The 25,377-nt window shown below is 35.9% G+C and overlaps 5 protein-coding genes across 14 annotated transcripts; 3 read left to right on the forward strand and 2 right to left on the reverse strand.

Annotated features, from left to right (window-relative positions):
• Positions 1-21: 21 nt before the first annotated feature.
• On the forward strand, positions 22-3,682 carry LOC122316074. Of its 9 annotated transcripts, none has more exons than XR_006244228.1 (7): positions 22-328; positions 560-763; positions 891-1,029; positions 1,110-1,238; positions 1,325-1,415; positions 2,639-2,935; positions 3,224-3,366. XR_006244228.1 is itself a non-coding variant. In XM_043132593.1 (6 exons), the coding sequence occupies exons 2-6, from the start codon at positions 678-680 to the stop codon at positions 2,745-2,747; spliced, it is 573 nt and encodes a 190-aa protein (XP_042988527.1). In that variant the 5' UTR covers positions 22-328; positions 560-677; the 3' UTR covers positions 2,748-3,001. The 9 variants fall into 9 exon arrangements, 6 of the variants coding, with proteins under 6 accessions (XP_042988527.1, XP_042988526.1, XP_042988528.1 ...); XR_006244230.1 differs by lacking the exon at positions 3,224-3,366 and adding an exon at positions 2,400-2,514 and having other exon boundaries at positions 25-328; positions 2,639-2,759; XR_006244229.1 differs by lacking the exon at positions 3,224-3,366 and adding an exon at positions 2,400-2,514 and having other exon boundaries at positions 25-328; positions 2,620-2,745.
• A 247-nt stretch (positions 3,683-3,929) lies between these two features.
• Positions 3,930-4,691, reverse strand: LOC122316076 (oleosin Ara h 15.0101-like). Its single transcript, XM_043132597.1, has one exon. It carries the CDS (start codon positions 4,614-4,616, stop codon positions 4,173-4,175), a length of 444 nt encoding a protein of 147 aa, XP_042988531.1. The 5' UTR covers positions 4,617-4,691; the 3' UTR covers positions 3,930-4,172.
• Positions 4,692-5,130: 439 nt separating this feature from the next.
• On the forward strand, positions 5,131-10,037 carry LOC122316073 (serine/threonine-protein kinase Aurora-1). Of its 2 annotated transcripts, XM_043132588.1 has the most exons (9): positions 5,164-5,437; positions 6,053-6,169; positions 6,964-7,110; positions 7,217-7,312; positions 7,597-7,692; positions 7,791-7,887; positions 8,106-8,223; positions 8,500-8,572; positions 8,689-10,037. In XM_043132588.1, the coding sequence occupies exons 1-9, from the start codon at positions 5,402-5,404 to the stop codon at positions 8,788-8,790; spliced, it is 882 nt and encodes a 293-aa protein (XP_042988522.1). In that variant the 5' UTR covers positions 5,164-5,401; the 3' UTR covers positions 8,791-10,037. The 2 variants fall into 2 exon arrangements, with proteins under 2 accessions (XP_042988523.1, XP_042988522.1); XM_043132589.1 differs by lacking the exon at positions 7,597-7,692 and having other exon boundaries at positions 5,131-5,437.
• LOC122316072 (ATP-dependent 6-phosphofructokinase 3-like) lies at positions 9,534-15,620 on the reverse strand. Its single transcript, XM_043132587.1, has 13 exons — positions 15,192-15,620; positions 14,898-14,944; positions 14,748-14,787; positions 14,236-14,298; positions 14,010-14,147; positions 13,365-13,523; positions 13,165-13,218; positions 12,371-12,439; positions 12,131-12,260; positions 11,780-12,045; positions 10,682-10,733; positions 10,402-10,556; positions 9,534-9,935 (listed from the first exon to the last, which is right to left on the reverse strand). The coding sequence occupies exons 1-13, from the start codon at positions 15,291-15,293 to the stop codon at positions 9,735-9,737; spliced, it is 1,476 nt and encodes a 491-aa protein (XP_042988521.1). The 5' UTR covers positions 15,294-15,620; the 3' UTR covers positions 9,534-9,734.
• Positions 15,621-21,728: 6,108 nt separating this feature from the next.
• LOC122316799 (early nodulin-93-like) lies at positions 21,729-24,985 on the forward strand. The gene is made up of 4 exons (XM_043133587.1): positions 21,729-21,922; positions 22,780-22,841; positions 24,000-24,075; positions 24,537-24,985. The coding sequence occupies exons 1-4, from the start codon at positions 21,811-21,813 to the stop codon at positions 24,632-24,634; spliced, it is 348 nt and encodes a 115-aa protein (XP_042989521.1). The 5' UTR covers positions 21,729-21,810; the 3' UTR covers positions 24,635-24,985.
• Positions 24,986-25,377: the final 392 nt, after the last annotated feature.

Here is a 25,377-nt window from a genome sequence, read left to right on the forward strand (position 1 = left end):
TAGGCCGATGCACAGTAAATCCCTTATATAATCAGATTTTCTCCCCCAACCTTCATTTAATTTTCCCAGCCCGCCGCAACCTCCACACCGCACCCCCCTCTCTCCTTTCCGCTTCTCCTCTCCTCCTCCCCTTTTACTTCTCCTTCTCTTCTTCATCTTGTTCTTCTTCTACCTATACTCATCTCCATGCGCATACCCACGGCTATGGCGATTTCCTCGAGTCATTTCTGGTGACAGCTCCAATTTCTGTAATTGGTCCAACTTTTCCCCCTTTATTCTCTCTATTCTAGTAAATAAATTCGAGAGAACTCTGTACTCTGAAGATAACGTGAGTAGGAGGTTCTTTTTTTTTTTTTTTTTTTTTAATGCCAGAACTGTCAGTAATGTTGTGTTCAGTTAATTAAATTAGGATAAATTAAAAAGTATTTATATCAAACTCTTGCAATTCATCTCCTACCATAGACTTATCAATCTTGGTTTCCTTTTCCTTGCCTTTCTGTGAATTTTGGTTGATACTATTACATAACACTGCTCGCGTTCGTTATATACGGATAAACAGGATTACTATATACACATATTAGCCAAATCTGAGAAACAGCCATGGTTTGTGCAAACGTATAATCGAGATTTGCTACTTTCAAGAAGTTGAAGCGGACGGGCGATTCCATTTGTTTAACATGCGTTTACGAGTGCATAGTACGTTCAGTTTGCTCTACATTCTTAGTATTATTTTCAATGGTCGAACTTCCAGCCAGAGTCAAATGTAAGTAATATCCAGAAACACAAATTTCACATCTGATAGCTTTTATCGTCTATGCAACGTAATACTTTGGTTCATTTATTCTTTCGCAAGCGATACAAGTTCAGTGCTCTGCTCTGTATTATTACAGGGCTGACAGCAAATTTCTGAACGTTGGGGAGGAGCTGTTGAGGGAAACCCTACCACTACAAATGGGTTTGCGCCTTTACCAGCTACAAGGACTCAAACCTTATACGTGGTATGAAGTGAAGATATCATATCCAGCTTCTGTATGTATTTTCAAATCTTTTAGTTGTTGCTTTCTCGGCATTATCTTCTTAGAAGCTTAGTCATTCTTGTTCAATTACAGATACCGGCTAGCTTTTCCTTACAACTGAAGAGAGGCAAATCGAACTCGGTGCTGAATCACTACAGAAGATTACTCAATACTGAAAAGCTCATTTTCAGAACTGAAAGTCTCGAATCACTTAGCAATGAGGTCTGATTATTCTGCTGTACTTTTTGAATGCCTTTCTTAGATGCTTCAAGAAAGTTTAAAAAAAAAAAACTCGCTCTTTTGCTCAGGATGGTATCTATGTGTTGGTGACTGTGGAACCTGAGGGGATTGTTGCTATACCACATGTTCAGGAGAGGCTGTTCATCATCTTTAATATAGGTAAATTACGTTGATTATGATAGTCTTACCACTCACCACTCCCTCAAATGTCAACATTACTACTTACTTACATCACTGTGTACTTTGCCTCACGTTCATAACAACTTCTTGAATTAGTTCGTATGGCCTCCAATTCGCAACATAACACATGCATTATAATTCTAGTTGTATGCTCTAATTTGTAATAAAATCTTTGATTACTTATTAAAAGATAGAAGATTCCGTTCTTATTTGCAAAATAGATGATGTTTTGGCATTAGTTTATTCTGTTTCCACTTCAATTCTGTCCCTTAATGATGTTACTGTTTTCTTTCCATGTAATGGCCCTTATCATGAACCTAAACTATAAAGTATCTCGTTTAGCTCTTTCATGCCTACTATAACTAGTTATTTCATTTTTATACTGGTGGCTACGCATGATAGAATAAGAAAGGCCAATTGGGCTTTTATCCATAAGAGCCGACCTCTTTCCTTGGGATTTCATAATGACTACTTTCCCTGGAAGAGTATTTGGAAATGTAAGGTGCCACTGAATATTGCTTTCTTTGCTTGGGCTGCATCTCTGGGGAGAATCCTCACCATTGACCATTCAAGGAAACAGGGTCTCATCCTTATGGACTATTGTTTCTGTGTAAGAAAAATGGGGAATCTGTGGATGATCTAATGTTACATTGTGAGTTGGCTAGGTTTTTGTGGGATGAGATCTTTAACCGGATTGGTGTGGCATGGGGTTATGCCTGGTAGAGTAGTGGATATTTTTAGCGTTGGACAGGTCTTAGGGGTAATGTTTGCATTGTCACAGTGTGGAAAATGATCCTTCACTGTATTGTATGGTGTTTGTGGATGGAGAGAAATTATAGGTGCTTTGAAGACTAGTAGCATTCCTTGTTAACACACTATTTTCCTGGACTTCAGTCATTGTTTGTAATGAGGATAACTTTCATAATTTGCTTGTATACATCACTAGTGCTTCGTGGTTATTAGGTGTATTCTATGTATGCCCCCGAGCCTGGTATTTATTAAAAAAAATGCACTTTTGAGATGAGATGGCACACCGCCCTAAAAAGGAGTGAGGTTTCATGTCAAGGCAGAAGTGCAGGTTCGAGCCCTGTTAGTCCCAACCTAGGATCTGATGAATCAATCAATTTATCTTTCCATTTTTTGCGAAAAGGGGAGACAATGAGTAGGATCTAATTCCCAGCAGGAGGATCCTTTTGTGGCAGGAAAAAGAAGCTGTATGAAACGGTGCTCAGATGGCCATTGGATCAGCAAGAGTGTGATTCAGATGGATCAAGAGAAGATCAAGTCTGTTATGGGCTGGGAAGTGCCTAAGAAGGAGAGAGCAGGCAGCAGCAGCCCGACCTGGTTGGGGCGGCCTGCCCTGTAATCTAACACAAAATCTAACTTTGCGAGCAATTCCAGCCATCGCACTTGCTTGGAAGTCAACTTCTTCTTAGTAAGAAAAGAAAGTGGCTCACGGCCCCATTGCCCGTCTTCACAACAAACTTTGACTCCAGAAAGTAGTGCCTCTACCCTGTGTACTTGGACTATGCTCTTTATTATTAATAAAGTTTGACTTTTAAGCACCGACCTCTGAGAAATATTATGCTAGTCAGCTTTGAGAAAGAAACAGATACATGTTTTTTTGTTGTGTTATGCGCCTGTAGCTTTCTCGTCGATGAGGGATTAACATTAACAGCATTTAGTGCTGCATTGGAGTTGTGTCCCCAAGAATACACGCCATGTACGTTGTGCTTCAGGTAATTTTATTATTTTTTAGGTTCTGATAAACCCTGTTTTCATTGCAGTTTGTGATGAACTACTGCTGGGCATCCCGCATAAAGCTTGGTGGGTTGTGGTCTTGGTGTTTCTTTGCCTTGGATTGGCATTCATCATTCCATCTTTTCTTCCATCATATCTGCTGCAGGAGAGCCAAAGCCCACGAATAAAGCAAAAATTTCCCAAGGCTTCTTGAAATTCCGCTCAAGAAAAATGTTTGGCTCGGATTTCCCTCCCGTCTTCATTTGTTGGGGCGCACTTTGCTATTAGTTCAGGAGTATATAATACTAGCCTAGCGCAGGGTTGGCAAAGTGCGCAGGGTTGCTGTTTCCGAAATTGATCGCAAATGGTTTTTCTTCAGCTTGGGGTGGAAAAACGTAAACCTGCCTCTTGAATAGGGTTGTACGAAACTGTCCGAGTCGTCCTTCTTACTTTTTCTGAGAGGTAGATAAAAATTTACTAATCTAGTGCTCGACCATGCAAATTAATCTGTTGCCTCTTTAAGTTTTTTTCTTGGGGACTGCTACCATGCCGTCCAACGGTCATCGTTGGACGTGTCCTTAGTCCATATGCTTATTTTTATTCTTTTTATTTAAAAAGTAAATACACGAGCGGGGGCAAAATCATGGGCATATCACTGATTCTATCGAGCCAATGCCCCTATAAGGATTCGAAGAACTTTGCGGGTTTGGACCGAGAATGGTCCTAAATGAACATTACAGGAAGAGGGAGGGAGGAAAACAACATCATGAGGCCTTTTCTTCTGTCATAACGCAGCCTAACAAGGAAATTGCTTAGCTACAGATAGGTTTATTAAACAAACTATACCCTCAACTGAAAGCAAGGCACCCAAGTGCGGTACAAAAGAAAGAACAAGATAGCCGATGCAAAGTACTGCAAGCAAATAAAACAGGAACACCATCAAACTACGCTTCGAGAAACCCATGATATACACCACACGTACGTTCTACGTCGTTCTCAAGCACCCTGGGTCGCCTCACGAGCCTTATGTTGCACAAGCTGCCCGTACTCCTTGGCCCTCTCTTTCATGTCCCTAGCCTTGTCCGCGATCCTCATCCTCGCATAATCGAGCCTGTCCGCCCCCATCGGGTGCTTTCCCGTCACGTAGTTATATATCCACGACAATGCCGTCATGGCCACCACACCGCACCCGCCAGAGACTACCAAACCGGCAGCAACCAGGAATAAGACTATACCTGCAGGGACTAGGATCGGGCTGAACAGGACCAGAACCGGGGTTGCCAGGATCAAGGTCATCACCGTCCCGGTTAAGGTCAACCCAGACAAGATTAGGAGCGTAGCACCAATTGTAACTGCAGTCAAGAACTTGACAGCCTGTCGTGAGGAAGTCGAGGAAGGATCGTAGAGCGCTTGGCTCACTGGCCTTGAGTGATCAGACATGGTTAATTAGGTGCGTTGCGAACGATCAAAGAGTGGCAGGGATAGAGGTGCATGGGTGAGGAGATCAGATGGAGGCTCTGCGGAGCTGGAAATTAAGGAAGCGAGGGGGACACGTGGCCCCTTTGCATGGATACGAGCTTAGAACGTAGAACATGTGGCTGCCTGTTTGTTTGCAACGAGGTGAAAAGTTTGTTCAATAAAACAGGTTATACTAATCGTCCCAAGCCACATATTATATATTTTTTAAAATTTTATTTTATTTATATTAACTAATTAAATTATTCTACTTATTATTTATATATCATAAAAAAATATGAGGTATGAAATGTTAAATAAAGGAATAATGTTACTTTTTCCTTTCATTTTTTTTACAGTTTATATATTTAATTTTTTTAAAAAAAATTAACTTACTATTAATATATTGATATTTTTTCTACCTTTTTAAAATATTTAAAAATATTAATAAAATATAAATTAAAAATTAAAAATGTAAGACTGTGACAGAATTTAGAGGTACGGTGTCCGTCACTTTATCATTAATTCTTTCTTTTTAAGCGCCCTTTATTAAGGACGGACCCTACTGGACGCCCCTTTCCTCTACGAAACACAGAAAATGCCAAAAAAAATTTGAAAAGTGTTGAGGGCGGCATTGGACCACGTGGCGTCCCCTGCAAACTCGACCGTTGTAATGTGCTCCTTATTCAAGCATGCCAGCCTTTACTTCATAATCTCCTTGTTTGCCATCTCCCTCCTTGTCTCTCCCTCTGTCTAGAATCATCTCTCTCATGGCGATCGCTGCGGAGACCCAACCACAAGAGAAGGTAACGTAGATGGAAAGTGCTTTTAAGATAGGGTATTCGTTGCGTTACTTGGTTTCTCAGATCTAAAATTAGGGTTTATTTTTCGATGTTTTCTTCGTCGAATTTTATAATGCGTCATTTGCTTGATTTGTTAGATTAACGGGTATCTTTGTTTCTTTAGTGAAATGTGAAGAGTTTTGTTGTCCAAATTGGGAAGAAATTTAGGTTGGAATTGCAATATTCGGGGATTTTGAGCCCCCTGATCTGAAAGCCTGAATTTCTTCCCGAGATCTTTTTAATCATCGAATTCGTTCTTTGCTTCAACTGTAAAACCACCTCCCAAACGGATTTAGGGTTTCTCTTGCCTAGGACTCTCTTTTTATCTGTTGGTTACTCATCGGAGGGGGGCTCTGGTTTATCCAATCTATAAAAATACGAGTTCCCTTGTTTTTGGACTATTAGGGTTTACGGTTTGCATACTGAGGTTCTGGGATGTTGATTTTTAATTTTTAGTCTGCAGGAACTTCCATTTTCAACTGTCTATTGTGTTTCTGCAAATGTATCTGCTATATTTTCTGATCTCTTATCCTCATTGGAAATTACTAGAAATTTGGTTTCCATATTTTATTTGTATAGGCTTCTTCAGATGTTTCCGGAGTTGAGAAAAGAAGATGGACACTTGATGACTTTGACATCGGAAAACCCCTCGGACGTGGAAAGTTTGGTCACGTCTATTTGGCAAGAGAAAAGAGAGTAAGTGTTAGACACTTCTGCTTTTTTCCAATAACATTGGTTCAATAAATAGTGGTAAAGACCTTGATTACCACTTAGGTGCAAGTTTAAAGTTTAAAGTTTAAACTTTAAACTTTAAATTGTGGAATGCTCCCTCCAAGTTTAAAGTTTGAATCCTCTTAGGTGCAAACAATTTATAGGGGCCATCGGATTGGGAGAACTTCCCCTTGATTACCGGAGGTGCATTTGCGGAAAACTCTTTGTCAAGAGGCTGTGCACCCTTGGGATTAGTCAATATTTTGTTCTCGGACACCCGGTGCCAATCAAATAAATAAATAGATGTGTCAAGCATGTGATTCGTTGATTGTGGAATTTTAGATCTTTCAAGTTGATATTGGGTTCTGGTAGTCAACTATTTTGGGTCCTATCTAATCTGGGTACACTTTGGTTCTTTATTTTGTCCTTTTTGTTGTTGCTAACAAAAATTGAGCAAATGAAAATCCATAATCATTTTATAGAATGTTCAGACTTTTTTCCAGTGAGCCCAGTAATAAGGCATGGTATGATGGTATCTGGTTCCTCCTTTACCATAATTAATTTCCAGATTTCGCATTTAAATTTCCAAAATGTCTTTCAAAACACAGAACTAGCTACACTTTTTTCTTTTGCCAAAAACTAGAAGATGGAAGGATGACTTTTTGTCATAGTAGTTGTTCAGTTATTTTCTAGTGTAAATCACCTCATGGTTTTGATACTTCTTGGTTACTTATTTGAAATTAAGGAACCTAATTTGCTCTTTGGTATTTCTGAAACAGAGCAATCATATTGTGGCACTGAAAGTCCTCTTTAAGAGCCAGCTGCAACAGTCTCAGGTTGAGCATCAGCTTCGCCGGGAAGTTGAAATACAAAGTCATCTACGACATCCCAATATTTTACGCCTCTATGGATACTTCTATGATCAGGTAAAATGTCATGTTTTGTTGCCGAGTCTTGTCCAAAATCATGATTTGCTGAAGTGGGGAAATAGGTTGCTATTAACCATTTGTTATTTCAATGTGATGATGGCAGAAAAGAGTTTATTTGATATTAGAATATGCAGCCAAAGGTGAACTTTACAAGGAACTACAGAAGTGCAAATACTTTAGTGAAAGACGTGCTGCTACTGTAAGTTTTATTTATGCCAGGCTCTCATACTTCATTTGTTTCCCCCACCCCATTAATTCTGAAGTCATAGGTTAAGGTTCTTGCTAGTTACCTGATTTTTGGTTCCCTTTCTTATTTAAGTACCAATTAAGTGGTGTTCCTAAAATATTATTTCACTTTTGAGGATATATGGTAGTGTTTACTGTTTGTCTTTTTGTTGAAATTACATGGGGACTAAGCTTTTCAGCACATATTTTTATGTGAAACTGATTACAAGTTATTGTGCAATATTGGTTACAAGACAGTATGTTGCATCATTAGCCCGTGCCCTCATATATTGTCATGGAAAGCATGTGATACACAGAGATATTAAACCAGAGAACCTTTTAATTGGTGCACAGGTGATGACCAATATCTAGACCACTATCTGTTTCTTGGTCCTTTGACTTACATGATGAACTTTTTTATTTACGATGTCATTGTCGGTTCTCTTTGTCAGGGTGAACTTAAAATTGCTGATTTTGGGTGGTCAGTGCATACATTCAATCGTAGGCGAACCATGTGTGGTACGCTGGATTACCTCCCCCCTGAGATGGGTATGTATCAATAGATAGTGAATGCTCCAATGGAGTTGCTTCAATGATTTCCAATTTCTATTTGCTCGAATGTTTGATTTCATCTCTTTGAATCAATGCTGGTTCAAATTGATTTTGTTTGTTAAAAAATGTGTTATTATGTCATAGAAAATAAATGCCAAGAATTACTTGATGCAAGGTTATTTTTTTAGTAATATACTTCAGTGGTGCCTTAACAGTGGAGAGCGTGGAGCATGATGCAAATGTGGATATTTGGAGTCTCGGTGTCCTTTGTTACGAGTTCCTTTATGGGGTCCCTCCTTTTGAGGCTAAGGAGCACTCAGATACATATAGAAGGTAAGCATGACTTTTAGAATTTTCACTACTCCTTTTAACGCTTTTTTGCTCAAAGAGGTATGGAATGGTAAATTTTTCATTGAAATTGGTGATCTCTTTCCTGGTGATGCAAAATGTTTTGAAGTGATGATTCTTTGTTTCTTTTAAGAGAATCTTTTCGCTTAAAAGATGCAAGTTACTCCTAAATGGGAACATATATAGTGCATCTGAAGAGTGAAGAGTGATTTGCATTTGATCGGTATCATAAATATTATAGGTTTTTCATATTGCTTACAGGATTGTGCAAGTTGATCTCAAGTTCCCTCCTAAACCAATTGTCTCTTCTGCCGCAAAGGACCTCATTAGTCAGGTTTTACTTTTTTTCTTAACCTTACTCCATGTTGCATAATATTAAAAAAAAAAAAAAAGATTAATTTAATAATTCTTGATTCCCCCCCCCCCCCCAAAAAAAAAAAAAAAAAACAGATGCTTGTCAAGGATTCTTCTCAGCGCCTGCCACTACACAAGCTTCTTGAACATCCATGGATTGTTCAGAACGCTGAGCCCTCGGGTGTATATAGGCTTTAAATCCCTTGTCAGATGTTGGTAATTTTCTTATCAAAGGCATTGGCATTCTAGCAGGTTCTTTGGAGTAGCAGAACTTTTTGATTCTGTCTTTTGCATTGTATTTGTGACATAAAACAGTTCATAATATGAATTGTTTTGGGGTAAATAAGTATTTTAAGCTTATTTATTTGAAACCTTATTTATTTGAATCCTGCCATACAAGTTCATTGCAGTGGTCTGTTAGCTGTGCAGAAAAGAATATGAATTCTCGAATGTACTTGTTTGAGTTTTTATTTTAAAAAATTCTCACTAACCAAACTTCTCTCGAATGTACTTGTTTGGCAAACATGATAAATTTTCTAAAGAATTTTATTACTCATTATCCTGACACAACACACTTATTTTAAATTTTTTAACTTTTTTTATTTTATTCTTCCTAAATTAATTGATTTTTCTACTCATCATCTATATACACTACATATTTGGTAAAAAAAATAAAAATTCTCAAAATTTGTCGTAACTTCATTCTCAAATATTACTCAAATAAAAAATATTCTTCAATTTCAAATTTTTAATTTTTTTCATCTAAATCATTATGCAAACATAAAGTCAATATAACTTCTACAAATTTTAAAATAAAATAATATTAAAAACTTACTTACAAATATATTTTATAATTTTGTCCATTCACTCTCACAAACTTCAATATAATACTTACTTTTATATTAAGTTTTTCTCTCATTTTTCAAAACTCAATATGCATCTTTACTCAAACTAACAAAGTTTCAAGATACTTTAAGCATTCATACATGCCATAATCATGCATCAAGCATAAATAATTTGAGTAGTCATTATTTAGTCAAATACGAATTTTTATCACCCAATATTTGGGTTTTGGCATCAATTAAGCCTGGCTACTGTTTTTAACAGAAGATGTTGGACCAAACAGAGTCCGCTTCTACATTTTATGTCAAACTGGGAATGTCTTTAGCCAATGACCCATCTTTACAATTCTCCCCGTCCAACAATTGGGTTTGAGGTTCTTCCTCTTTCTTGACTTCAGTTACGTCTTTGGGGTCCAGAAAGCTAGGCTGGTTGGTCGAAGCAAGGAGTCTTGCCCACATCCTATCTGTAATCACGACCTTGTTCTGCCTCTCAGTGACACGCTGCATACCAAAAAATTAGAAAATAAGTCTAGAGAAATTATTGGCTTCACACTGTACAATGAATGAGCAATTTGTTTGAGTTCACACTATTTTTTAGTTTCATTTTTGTCTCTCTTTTTTTTTTTTTAAATCTCTTTATTTATTGGAAATGGAATGCCTGTCCATTCGAAGGAAAATAGAAGTATACAAAATGGGTATATCTATAATCAGAGATTGAGGGATTTAAAAAGATATAACGTATAGTACTTAAAAGTGTTCCTTCTACCATTTAATCCATTCCTTTATATTTTCTTGTAGGAGTCATTTCTTGGGTTCAAAATGATTTCCTCCGACTCTTAGATTCAAAAGAGCGTTATTAACCAAAATATGAATTTGACTAAAATGAGAGTTGATTGTGAGTCTTAAAAGTACCATAGTGATTATTATCTAAGGACCCAAATTACTTATAATCACCCAAATTACTTACGTTGAAAGGAATATATGTCTGCCTGCCATTGACAAGCCCACTTGTGAAGCCTGTGTAACCAGCCATTGTTCCGTGAACTGCACTTTGAGCAAGAAGCGTGCAGTAGACATTGTCGGAAGCATTGCCCGGAATTGCCCGGATCATGTATGTCGGATCTGCAAGACCAATTGGTTAGATTAGGATAGTTATGTATATCAGGTCATATTAATAACCATTTAAAAATAAAGGAAACACAGACACATATCAACCCAAAAAGAAGGATAAATTTGAGGCCACTGACCTATATATTTAAGATTAATAACCATCTTATTATGCTGTCTAGCAAAATGATCCTGCAAACCAAAAAAAAGACTGTTAATAACCAAAATAATTTTATATTTGACCCCCTATATAGTATATCTTGACCATATAGTACAAAATATGAGATATTTCGTTCATTTCACCTAATCAATCTAATACTTCTTTTGAGTCTTTAACTTTAGTTCAGTTCCAAGTTACACATTAAACAAATGTCACTTTAAAAAACACATAATGACCAAAACATCTCATATCTTACACTAACTAGATTGCTTATTAAAAAACTGTCTCCATGAGAATAGGCAAAACGGTTTCTCAAATTGGAGGATAATAAAACAATTTCTTTTGCCAAAACTAAAATTAGCAGTCTGGCTGCAACTAGGTGGTTGAACAAAAAGATCTTGCTGCAGAAAACTCGTATCAATTACATGGCATGCCATATGAGGAAAGAATACAACTCAGTACAAGTTCAACCACTTTGAGGATTTTACTTCTAGAAATTTTAAACAGATGCAGCACCATACCATGCAGCAGCTTGGGTTGGTAATCCAAGCAAGAAGGTCTCACCCAAGCAAAGCTTTATGAAATATTGCTTTATAGGAGGACAGTAGATGAAGCATGGTCACAGGTATGGGATAAATATATAGACTATAAGGGTATGCTGATACAGCAATTCTTTAAGGCAGAATACAACACAGCATGATAAGACAATAAACTATCTACTTTTAAATGCATATCAGCTATCACTCAATGGCTAAAGTTTATGTGACGGTGAAACTTCTTGGAGAATTTCTACTTGGAAAGATGTCAAATAGTTTCTCTTGATGGTGATGACATAATAAGTTAATTATGTAAACAAAAAAGATGGAATATTTTCTACACCCGTGTGGACATTGATAAGATGTGCATGCATCGGCCACATACGGATGACACAGATTTTATCTTGATTCAGTAAACTGAAAGGTTAAATATATTGTACAGCTATAGTGCAGACATAGATAAGATGTGCATGTCTCAGTATGAGAGGTTTAAGACCAAAGTCATTAAAAGAAGTAGGACATTTTCCCATTTACAAAGATACCTTGATCCTCTGAGATATCCACAGCCCAACATCTTGTAGTAGCTTGTTCCCTGAAGCATCTTTCAAGTTCATGGATTGCAAACTCTCTGAAAGAAGATCCTGTCCTGCTCCCTCGGCTATCACAATAACCATATGTCCATTTTCTTTGAGTCGTTTTTCAATATATTCAAAAAGTCCACCTTTTCCTTCAAGATAGAAGGGAGACTCGGGAATCAAGCAACAGTCCACATCACGGCTGGCAAGAGTAGCATGCATGGCAATGAAACCTGTATCATGATAATTGTTTCAAACATGTAAATGCTATGTAATTTATCTTATGATCTTTATGAAAAACATAAACGCAGAGCTTACCGCTGTAGCGTCCCATTAATTTTACAACACCAATACCATTCTCAATACTTTCAGATTCAACATGAGCTGCATTAATGGCGCGTTGGGCTTCCTCAACCGCAGTATCAAAACCGAAGGACTTGTCAATAACCTAAAATAAATGGAAAGTCCCCAATAAGTTAATCGAAGAGAGAATGCAATAAAAAAAGTCAAGGAAAGATTAGATTCATTAAATCCAGTTCAATGTTGTTAAAGAAGTACAGGAATGTCATTATCTATGGTTTTAGGAATTCCAGCAACTGCAACTTTGAGTCCACGCCGTCTAATTTCCTGCACGCACAGTAGGAACAAAACTGTTTGAATAACTAAGACACCTGCAAAATGGTCTGCTAAGCATGGTTACAGGTCAGGTCAGGTCAGGTCAATCACCAACAATAACTAAATATACTATACACCGACCAATTTATATGTATATAGAAAAATGTTTGACCTGACCTGTTTAGTGAGCTGGTCATTCAGCTTTAACTCAAAATCAACCCGTTTATGATACCATCAACATGGGACCCAATAGATATAACCCGTTGTCTTCATTATTATCTCAGATTTCATTAAATATTGATTAAAGAAGCCAATATTTCTGCAAAATAAACCTAGAGGACAAAAAAATTATGATAACCTCTTCCTTATGATTAATACTTTTAACTCCTAAAGATAAAATCAAATTATGAAATTATCAAGATATTTTTCAATTTTGTTCACAATATCACTTACAATAATCAGTTGCACAATGATCTGTCAAGTAAGGACAGGAGGGTCAGCTTGACCCATTGCAAGCTGATCCCTTTAACAAAAATACCCAGGTTCGTGGGGCGGGTTGGGGTGAGTAGAGCAACAGAGAGAGAATGGGGTGGGCTAAGTGGACTTGGATGCATCCCTGTAATTGAAAAACCCTAGCTTTCATATTCAACATCTCCACAAATTGAGAAGGCTATATTGCGGGATCAAATCAATTTGATCCAGGATCTCTTATTCCCAACTATTTACAATAAAATTACCTCAAATATGACAGCGGCTCCTTTTTGAGTTCCATCTCCTCCAATTATATAAACCTGGATAAGTAAAAGCAGTATGGAATATTTAAACCATGGGAATGGTGCCTGGCTCTAACAAACAGATAATCTGAACTCTCAGTTTATTGATCTATACAAAAATCATGGCGTAACAATTAGTCAGAATAAAGCAACCCTTTTCGGACCTGATTAATTCCACGATCCTGAATGCTGTCAACAATCTTCGAGGAATCATGACCTCCTCGTGATGTCCCAAGGATGGTACCACCACGTTTATGAATATCATTGACGACCTTAGGAGTTAAAGTAATGGTATTTCGAGCATAAAAGCCCCTGTATCCTCCCTAAATACATAGCAAACAGGATTTTTTGTAAGCCACTGAATCACGAAGTGAGTCTCAAATCATGAAGCAGAAACATTGCACTTTAAGAAATTAGCAAAACTTCATCCGGATGATTTGGATTGATAGGATATGCAGACTTGATTAGAACCACTAATCCCTATGTTGTTGTGTGTTCTTGCTTTGTTATTCTCAAATGAAATATCTACATAAATATATTGATAGGCGGCATCATAGCATGCAAATAAACCATTTTTGTTTCTTTTCTTTTCCCTTTTTAAGGCAGAAAGGGGGAGGGGTAGGAGGCCAGAAACTCTCTGTTAAATTGACTTAAAGATTAACCTATTGAATTTATTTGTTGATAAGTAACCTATGCAATTCTTATTATGAAAACTAGAAGCAACATAAATACACATCCATAACAAAGAAGAAATCACAAAAATAACGCAGTTTTCTTCTAGCATAGTATCAGTTGGTGCAGACACTCACATCTATCCCAAGGATTCTAGAAACACCGTACATGTGATAGAGACCGCACACAATTTCCCTGATCACAGTGTTGAGCCCAGGGCATAGACCACCGCATGTTACAATACATGCGTGCACTTCCTCTGACTCAAAATAGACCTGAGTGGCATAAAAGTGTATGTTAATAACATGAACATGATTTAAAATCACTTCAACAGCATTCAGAATCTCAGATAGGATGAATTACCTTTTGTCGAGGTCCTGCACGCCGAAAGTGTATCCCTCTTGGGCTATTCTTGTGAACAACAATCTAAAAACATGCAAAACCAACAAATCTTTACTTGTATAGAAAAAACCAACATTTTTCTCTGGTAGTTAATCTTAACGAAGGAAATAGCGTAGGAAATCTGCTTAATGCATGCCAAAGACACCTGGGCCTGGATTATTCATACCCTAAAAAGGGGGGAAGCAAGCTTTCTTATGAAACTTGTTCGCACCAATTTTAAAATTATTGTCACTGTTAATATCGATCGAATGCCAAGCTCTCAAACCCGTGTGAAAATGCACTCAGTTACATAGAAAATGGGCGTGCATTTGATGAAGTTTCTCGTCCATTTAACGCTTATAGTCTCACACACACATATAATACCACTTTCTCTAACAGATAAGCTATATAGCATGTTGGATGTACATACAATATAAGCATACACGCACAAAATGACATCTAGGAATGCAATCAGATTAGAGAGCAGAATTGACCTTCTGAGGAACGGTATCGTCCACATGAACAAAATACTGCCTGAAGACAGGGAAAAATCCGCGTAAAAATCATCATATCATAAAATGAAAACCATTAAAAAAGCCACAAAAATAAAAACAATCATCATCTGAAAAACTTCTTTTACTTACTTAACCACCGAGTAAGCAGGATTAAAACGCAGTGGATTCGGATAAGTCTGCCATATAACCCACCACCATTAGAAGACGATATAACGATAGTAAGTATGTTAAAAAAGGAAACGAATGTATGGGCTATACCTATTCTACAAATTGAAACGGGAATGATCATTATATTAATGGATTTAAAAAATCCTCAGAAAATATTGGAAATCACCGAAACGACATGGATCCAACAATTAATTTAAATGAACTTAAAACATAATTAAAAAAAAAAAAAAACACGAGAGAGAGAGAGAGAGATACAGGGAGATCGGTAATGTAATCAGTGAGGTGAGGGACATCTTCGAGCACGTAACCAGCCTCGCCGGTAACGATTTTCAACTGCGAATTTTCAGAGCAACCCATCCCCGCTTGTCTCGTGAAGAAACTGGTATCAGAAACCGAACCGCACCGTAGACCCCCTGAAATTTGTGTCTGGGACAATGATCAATAATAATTGCAGGGCGCTATTTGAGGAACTGACGAAGTGCTATCACGCCAAGTGTAAGATGTGGTGCTCGCTCTGCAATTATTTTGTTCCACAACCACAAATGCTTTTATGCAATTTTGGAGAGAGAGAGAGAGAGAGAGAGAGAGAGAGAGTCCGTAGATTCAGCGTGGATGGCGCGATCGCAGTACCATCAACAGTGCTATCTTTGATTCGGCAGAAATTTCCAAATTGAAGAAAATGTTGGGAGCATGATTCGGTAGTCTGCGTCTGATGATGGAAAGGGACGTCAACCGATCCGGACACGTGTCGATGATCGCCACGGAGATCATCGCTTCTAAGTAGGCTTACCGAGACTCTTCTAGTAGCTGATACTCACCGAGGTTCGTCGTTCTGTGCACGTGTCCTGGTTAGCTGAAACAGGAGGCGGGAATTTTAACTGGTTTCGGCAGGAATACTAGAAAAAGGGTCGTGGTTTTGAACTTTTTGATCCCAGGGACATTGCCCAACGAAAAGTCTCTTTGACCATCGGCTTTCGCAGGTAATAATTAAACAAAGACTATAGAAACCAGACCGGCCGCTTTTGTAACAGCATCATGCTAGGTGCACACAGGATTTCCACCAAAAAGTGCAATTCTGTTTTTTTATTTTTCACTTTTTCTTTTATTTTTTATTTTTAAATTACATATTCATTTAAAAATACTTACTTAATCACTAGATAAATAAAAAATAAAAGAAAAAAATTCGGTAAACAATTTCGGTAAAAATTATCTATAAAAACAATATTTTCCTTTGTAAAATACGTAATCATTATTTGACGTTGGCGATTTTTCTTTTATTTTTTTAATACATTAGAAGAGGGGTCAACCATGAGCTCCTTTCCGGAGAGCTGGGTCTTTGGACATCAGATCACATACCATTAGCGGCATATTTTCTATTTTAGATTAAGAAAATGTTTCCCTTATTTAGTATTTGTCTCCTTTATATACTAATTATAGATATGATATAATTTTTTTTTTTTTGCCACTTCAAATAAAAAATTATTAAATTTTACAATTCGATGATGAAGTTTTATTTTTCTTAGTTGAAAATAACAATGCGTCACGCCAATTAAATATTTTAGTCTTCATTTTAATAGTGAGTTAAAATCAAATGAGTTAAGAGAGTTTATAAATAATAATGAGATATTTAAATTGAAATGAGATGAGATGAGTTATAAATTAATTGAATTATAATATTTTGTGAAATTTTGAAAAATTAGATAAAAAAAAGTTGAATAAAAATATTATAGAGTTAAAATAATGTTGGAAAATGATTTCTTAATATTATTTTTATTTTGACATTTAAAATTTTTTATTTCTTTTTCTTTTTGTATTTTGTTTAAAAATTTAAAAAAATTATAATTATTAGATGATAGGGTTGAAAATTTAAAAATATTTATATTTATCATGTTTAAATATTAAGATAAAATATAATGAGACGATATGAGATTAAAATATCTCTATATCCAAACTAGGTATTAGTGTTTTATTGCATACTCACACTTTTGTCTTTAGGTTCTCTCTCGTGTCCTAAGAGATAAAATATGAAATGTATTTTATAGTATTTCATAATTATTCGAGTGCTTTATTGACAAATAAAATGATAAATACTTCTAAAAATTAATTATGATGATCTTTGTTCAAGACTCATATGGATCCAACGTATACTCTTGGCACAAGAACTTAATAACCACAATTCCAACGATAGGCAAGGCAGAAGCTGTTCTTTGGGAGCCTATAAAGCACAACCGTAAAAATTGTATTTGAGATTACTCTACTATTATTTAATATTTTATTATTATTTTATACTTACTTTTTATTACTATTTAATATTTTATCATTACTTATTTATTACTTTTTAACTACTATTTACAGATCATTTGAGATCATTTCACTGTCCAAATGTAGTCTAAAATTGTCCATCATTATTATAGAAGGTAAAGTTTTAAATGCAATGATTAGGAATGAAATAAAGTTTATTTATTTATTTATTTTTCTAATCAATCTTGTTATAAATATATAAATGATACAAGAGATAATAGGATGGAAAGCCCCAACATTCATCCCAAACTAGCTAATGCAACACAAGAAAAAGAAAAAAAAAAAGAGTGATATGGGGTCAAAGACTTACCCTCACCCATTTCTTGTAAAAGGAAACTACTTGAAGCAATGTTGGTATAGTTCGATAAGCGAACTATAATACTACAACCGAATCAACAGTGAATGGATTTGTGCTCATGTCGTTGGTCTAGACTGATTGAATGAAACTTTCACTAAATTTTTCCCATGATCTTTGGTTAGAATGAGCAATAACATAGGAAGATAGCAGGCGAAAAAAACATCAAATTGTTGGTAGGCGACTACCAGGAACTTTGGTGGCGTATAAGGATCGCATACCACACTAGGAGGGTGAAAATTGGTCGAATCTAAGAGATACGAGGATGCTAACTCCCATAATATTGTGCGTGGTGATGGTAGACTCATTTTAGAGTGGTAGTGAGTGAGATTCACATGCGATTTGGGCTCTGCGTGAGATATATGCGCCAACCTTTTTAATGATTTTCTTCTGTCATTCGAATGATTGGTGACTAGCGAGTCTTGAGATGCGGCACGTGGTGGTCATGGGTGGCTGGAAAGGAGTGAATTATCATTTCTATGTGCTATGGTTGGAAAACTAAGGAAAACAAAAAAACAAAACAAAACAAAACAGTGGAACAGTATCTAGACCATACAAACGAGCCACTACCCTCTCAACGGGGAATGTATGCTTTTTTGACCTTCTTTGTAGAGCTTTTCGCTGGAGAGAGAAAATGATGGTATGGACCAATTCGAGTCGTGATCAAAATTATATGAGGTAAAGTTATTTTTGTTAGCAAATAAGAATTACATTGTTTAAAAGACAAGATAAAAGGCAACGTTCTAAATGCAATGAATATGATGAGGTCTTTCGCCAAGATTGCTGGCAATGTAAAAGCAATGCTTCCAGTTGAGAAAAATAATGCAAGAATAAAAAATCAATCATACGAAATAAATATTTACGTGATTCGATAACTTGTCTATATTTATAAAATTGTAAAGAATTTTATTATCCCAACAAGTAATAAATACATTGTGGGATGAAATACACTGCTTAGAATAACCATACTATTTATATACATATACAGAGTTGTACAAAAAAAAAAACCAAGATTTCACAATTATTGAGTTGTTCTAGCGAACTCTTTATATGATATTCGCTTGAGTGATAAGTTGATTAAAGGTCGATTAAACTTTTTGTCAAGTAATTCTCAAGTCACAAACATGATCAATATTGGCTCAAGTCTCATTGAGATCTCATAAAAAAAAAAAAAAAAGTGACAAATTCATGTTAGACGGTGTTATCAAATTGAGGCGATATAAGTATAATAATATGATGTATTAGAATTTAATACTGCCTAATAAATAAGTATTACAAATTTCTAAAAAAAATGTATTAGAAAATAATATTAAATATAATTTTAATACGTTTAAATCTGGTGCTTTTTTTTTTCCAAAAAAAGTAAAATTCAATATCAATTGTTAAAAAATTAATTTTGACGTGAATTATAAGTTTGTCTACCTTTTTTTCGAAAGGAAAAAAAGGCAATTTGCTAGCCTTAAAAGTATGACTGTTCATCCGGCTTCCAACTCGAAAATCTGGATAAACTCGGACCGGAACCCGGGTCTCAAATCCGAACCGGAACCCTAACCAAGTTAATCCGGGTCAGACCTGGTCCGAAACCCGTTTTGAAAAACCCGCATTCTGGTTTTCGGATTAAACCCCTTTTTTATTTTTTTTATTTTACAAAAGCCTATATTTACCTATATTATTAAATTTCTTTTAAAAGCATCTTATTTTTATCTTAAATCCTATTATTACAAAATTTTCAAAAAAAAATGGTTGAAAAGCATATTCCTTTATATATAAAACTAATTATTATTTTTAACTAAATGCATCTGAAAAAAATAAATTTATTATAAATCATGTAAATGCATGCAAAAAAAAAATGCAATCACTACATATTATATTATTTGGTATTTATACATTACATTACAAAACATAATTACAACATATGAAATTACATATAAAAAATGGATTACATTGAGTCACCAATACATATTACAAAATATATCTGCTTCATACAATCAATGCATTCTTCCAGTCATTGTTAGTCCAAACTTATCTGCAAGATGTATTCAACAATGTTCTTGGACTGCTATATCATAGTTTCCTGTAAAAGATGTAATCATAAAAAGCAAAAAATAGATTAAAATAAACTGCACCTTTATAACCAAATAGTAATTGGGCATTAAAATAAACTTGGATTATGAAGTCATATTACCCAAAACAAACAAAAAATGAAGACGAAAAATCAAAATATAGATGTTACTTGAGGCATCATTCAAGTTTTAGAAAGAGTGAGCACAAATCTATGCACCAGTATATAGTATCAGATTTAGAAAGAGTGAACACAAATCTCAATTTCCATCCCATATGGTTAAATGATGCAATCTCAAGAAGAAAATTATAATCTAAATTGGGAGCTCAACCATAGGCTATACATAAGAAAATTATAAATAATCTAGTGAGTGCTAAATACCATATAAATTGTGTTCAAGGATTCCAAACAGCTGCAAGTTTCAATTTGACAAGTACTATCTCTCATGAGATAGGTATACTCTCTCTCTCTCTCTCTCTCTCTCTCTCTCTCTTACACTTGAGTTGGGTTGTAGGAAATTGGAGATTCATCACTCATGAATAAACGTGAAGATTCAAGGAAAGAGGGGTATATAATTACTCTTTAAGTGTTTATTTTCCAACTGGGCAAGTAAACATCATTTCTACTCACAAATATGTTTTTTAGACAACCTATTAAGATATAAGGAACCCATTCTACAAAGTGCAACAATACTTTTAGCTATTAATAGCTTGAAGAGGAGATCAAAAGGTCTAACTAAACAGCTTAGATCATTGATCTTAAGGGAGAAGGCGAACAGAACAATATATAATTAATATATATAATAGAAGCAGGTAAGCAATTAATTAGCATAAGAGCATGTCTAAGTACTGAGATTATACAAATATAATTAGGTCAATCTGTAAATCAAATAGCAACAACTTATATATAATCAAGCCATATTGGGATTAACCGCCATCTAATTTGATTAATTAATCCACAATAATCGTGATACATCACAAGTCAATTAAGCTACAAAACAACTTTTTACAACAATATTATAGAGGAGCCAAAATAACAATATTATTGTCATTATCTTTTCCTTTTTGGTGAAGGGGTTCGCTTGTATGTCCAAATTGTTTCAAAATTGTCAAAAGTTTTATTTTTTGTTTCTCTTCTGCATACAAACATCACTACAACAAACTTAGATTTCCAAAAACATGTAGTTATAGACATAGTACATACTATAGATCTACGAAGACAGAGCAAAAAAGTAGAAGACGATGGCCCAAACATATGTTTGACAGACATCGGGTGCTCCAAACGGCCCTTCTTTTCACATAAATCTACAAAAATATTTCCTAAGATTTTAGAAATCCAGATCTAATCCACAAAAAAATTTCCTAAAATTTCTACAAATTCAGATCTAATCCACAAAAAAGTAAGCATCTATCATCAGTTTCATCGTAAATATAAAGAAAATTTCCAAAAGCTCCATTTAGAGGTAGAGATTGAACAACACTTAAAGTAAACAAAAAAAAGATTAAAAAAAAAAATCAAGCATAGGTTCGGTAACTCACTTTTGCTTTCTTATGTCACTAGCGACGACACTTGTGGTGGTTGAAGTGTTCAAAATATGTCGATTTTGCTGAGTCTGCAAGACCACCCTCGCGCTTAAGCCATCATTAACTGAGACGAAATCCACAAACTCAGAAACAATCAAACAACAGAGGAACCGAGGGACCTGGGTTTCAGTGTGAGATAGAGAGAGATAGAACACTTCGCACAACTAGAGAGAGAGCGACAGTAGGATTTTTAGAATCAGATAAACGAGAGAGAGAGGGGGTTAGGACTCGAAGAAGACGGTAAGTTTATTTTTCTTTCCGTTTTATATAAACCCGGTTACACTGGGTTACTAATACGGAACCCCGGATCTGAAACCCGGGTCCAAACCGGATAAATCCGATTTTTCTAATACGAATTCAAGTTTGGATAAAATCTAGGTCAAAATCCATAACCGAAGCTCTAATTATCCGAGTTCGGGCCGGGCCGGATTAGTCCGGCCTGTATAAACAACCCTACTTAAAAGTTAACAATTATTTCCTTTAAAAAGTGGGTCGCGAATTACAATGACAACACGACTCTCCCCCACCCTCTCCATTTCCCTGTGAAGTCTGAAGAACGGCGGGCACGGAGGAATGGGAATCCCATCGGAAATGAGGGACGTGTGGGTGAATAAAAGAAACGGATTCTTGATTGCTTCTCCAGTTGAAGAGCAGAAGATCTTGAACGCCAGAAATTGCACAAATGGTTCGGACTTAGCTTTTATTTTCTTAGTTCAGGAAGAAAATAAGGGAAAATTTATATCATTGGATGAGGTTTATGCCTTGTCTGGTTGTTGCGCCAAGGGTTTGATTAATTGTTTCATTTTTGATTAAGAGGGTCGTCTCTCTGTCTCTCTCCCCAAAATACTCGGCTTGCTTGCTGAAAGATGGTCGAAACCGAGCAAGAATCGTGGTTTTTTTTATTACCTTGTTTTTTATATTTTGGAACCTGATAATTTCGAGAAAAATTCAGAGTCCATAAAATAATTTTGATACAAGTTATTGGTTAAGTTGAGGTAATTATGTTAAAATCAATGTTATTTATTTTTTACTTGGATGTTCATCATAAGTTTTAGCAACTTCAGTTAAAGAGGGTCAATTTCCCCTCATTGGCCTATGATTTCAAGTTGGAAATGCGTGTGAGGCCTGTGGCATGCGTGTGTGTTCTTTTGAGTGTTTGTTTGTCTGTAAGAAAAATCAAGTTAGCTGCATCCAAGTTTTTTTTTTGATAAGCAAGAGATAAATATTATTGATCTGAATGAAATAGGCATAGCCCGTACACAGGAAGTATACATAGAACACCTAAATATATTCTAAGAGCGATAAGTTAAATACACAGGAAGTATACATGGAATATCTCTTTTCTTGGATCCTAGTAAATGAGAACTTTGAAATCCCTAATTTCAATTTCTTTCTCTAATCTTTTCACTTTTATTCTGCAATCACGTACGCCATTATATACATACGTACACGCACAGATTATCCTCTCTCTCACTCTCTCCTATTCCTCTTTTGAAAATTGGTATATGATTTACATCACTTAGCACATATATGCATATGCAGAAGGTGTTCGTGCCGGATTCAAGGCAGCTTCCATTGCATGTGTTGCCAGTGCTGTGCCTACGGTATGCTGCATTCATGCTTTAAGTCTTTTTGGGACTCTTTATTAGAAATATTTTGCTAGAATATTTCTTTGTTGCTAATTTAGTATCTACCTTGTTTTGAGAGGCCATAATTGGAAAATGAGGTAACCTGGCACACCTTTATTGGCTGGGAGGAGTGAATCAAACTCTTTAGCACGTACTAAATGATTGCCACCAGAGAATTTTTTATTATCAATTGGCAAGAGCTACTTTGGTGCTTTCATTAACTTCCAGGGTATAATACTCCAATTTCCTGCCTGGCCTCTTTTTAAAAGGTGAACCTACCTTGTTTGTAGGGCATTTACTTCATTAGTATGAACTTGAAAACCCAAGGTGCCCTGGATTTAGGTATTAACAGGCTTCATTATGAAGCATGCTATCTTAATTGAAGTAATTGGAACCTCATTGAATTAGCACAAACTGGCTACTTCAGAAACTAAGAGGGATGTAGGCACAATTTTTTGGATTGATGAGCACGAGACCTGGTATGGTTCAACCACTACAAAAATAAAGACAAAAATAAAAGGGAACTAGTAATTTTCTTTGGAGTGCACAGGAATGAGATGATGTTCAGGATGGCAAATCAACTCTTTGGCCTGTGGCTACATTAGCCATAGATAATAGGTGTATTGTGGGCTTTGTATATGTCCCGTGTACTTGGGCTTTTGCCTTCTTTTGATTAATAAAAATTTGTTTACCGATCAAAAAAAAAAAAAAAAAAAATTGGAGTGTGGGAAACTAAGATCATAGCTGACCAACTGTACACTAACTGTTATTTTATCTACTTTTCATGCAATTGTAATAAATAATTATCGATTATTTTAAAGAAAGTAATGAGGATGGGTTTTGATTTATTATAAATTTGATAAGGGTGATGATAGTGATGGTATTGATTATAAAAATGTGGTTGATTTCAAAGACGTGCACATGCTGAGAACATCCGATGAGTATGTTCTTGATTTCACATGGTGAGAATTTTCTGTTAAATCTCAATGGAATAATTTATGTCCTTGGTTCCTGTTTACTCCGCACATATTCCATCCTGCTCCTCACGTGCAGATAATTCTTTCTTTATTTCTCCTTCTTCATCTTCTTCTATTTTATTTTATTTTCCTGATGTTTCTTCGTTCATGCCCTTAGTTGGTTGCCGTTCGTGTGATTCCTTGGGCAAAGACAAACCTCAATTATACTGCTCAGGCACTCATTATATCTGCTGGTATGAATATAGCTTTAAGAACTCAGTTTGTGAAGTGATGTTTAAGGTTTTAACATACAACTTATTTATCAGGGTTTCTTACAACTCCATGGTATTAGTAAATTATTATTGTGCGTTTGCACATAGAATTTTAGTTATTGCCTATTTGGCAACCACAGAGAGAGTTTTATAAGTAATTTTTCTTATGAATGAAATCGAGTTTTTCTTGTCTACGTATTGTAAACATCCATAATCTAAATAAGTTTAAAGAAAAAGCAGTTTACTCTCTCTCTCTCTCTCTCTCTCTCTCTCCCCCCCCCCCCCCCCCCCCCCCCCAAACACTTCTCTCTCCCTCTCTTGCACACGGTATGTGCCCCCTCCCCCTGACGAAGAAAAATGCTCTCAAGTTTTTCTCAGATTTTTATATTTTGTTGTGCTAATGTACTTGTAACTAAATGTGCCACACCTATTTTGGTGAACAGCATCAATTGCTGCATACTTCATCACTGCTGATAAAACGATTTTAGAGTGTGCGAGAAGAAATTCCCGGCTTGAAGATGCCTTGAGACACCAGAGATGATGCTGTGCAGTTGAAGTTATTGTGTATGTCCATAACCAGTAAACCTAATGTCCATATTGCACGTTGTGCTGCAGCTTGGTAAGATGTGCCCCTTTTGTTTTGTTTTGTTTTTGTTTTTCTTAATTTGCTGAGCGTGATGGTTAATAGTTACTACATTTCAGTAGTTGTTCATGACTCTCTGAGTTCTATATGGGATTACCCTGTCGAATTTATCTTGCATTACAAGAGTTGTAAAATCAGACCGAGGTTGCCATTTTGCTGTGTACTTTTTTAGCCAACTAGCTTATTGGAATCAAAATAATGGGTAAGAAGGCATGGCGCCATCTCTGTCTATTGTTAATTATAACTTAATGCTGAATCTGCTCTCTCTGATTTGTTCCTTCTAGAGTTCAAATGGGAGTTATTGGGTGTACTTTTAGCAACAGAATTCCTGTTTTATCTTGAATTAAATTTATAAAACTTGTAAGATTCTTGAATTTTGATCATCTTCAGTTCCTTTTGATACTCCAAATGCCATGCATATGATAGATAATGCAATTACAGTTCGGGTGCCACCACTACCACCCCCACCTCGCCCGAGAAGGAGGGGGGGGGGGGGGGGGGGGGGGGCTTATGCCCAGGCAATCTTTCTCTAGTGAATAATCGATGCCAAAAGTAAAGAAAAAATGCAGTAAATTTTCTGTTTATGGTTGGCAAGGCTTAAGCAAGACAAGCTTCTCCTGGAAGTTGTCCAAGATGTGTTT

Source organism: Carya illinoinensis, chromosome 7 (assembly GCF_018687715.1).
Source record: "Carya illinoinensis cultivar Pawnee chromosome 7, C.illinoinensisPawnee_v1, whole genome shotgun sequence".
Lineage (NCBI taxonomy): Eukaryota > Viridiplantae > Streptophyta > Magnoliopsida > Fagales > Juglandaceae > Carya > Carya illinoinensis.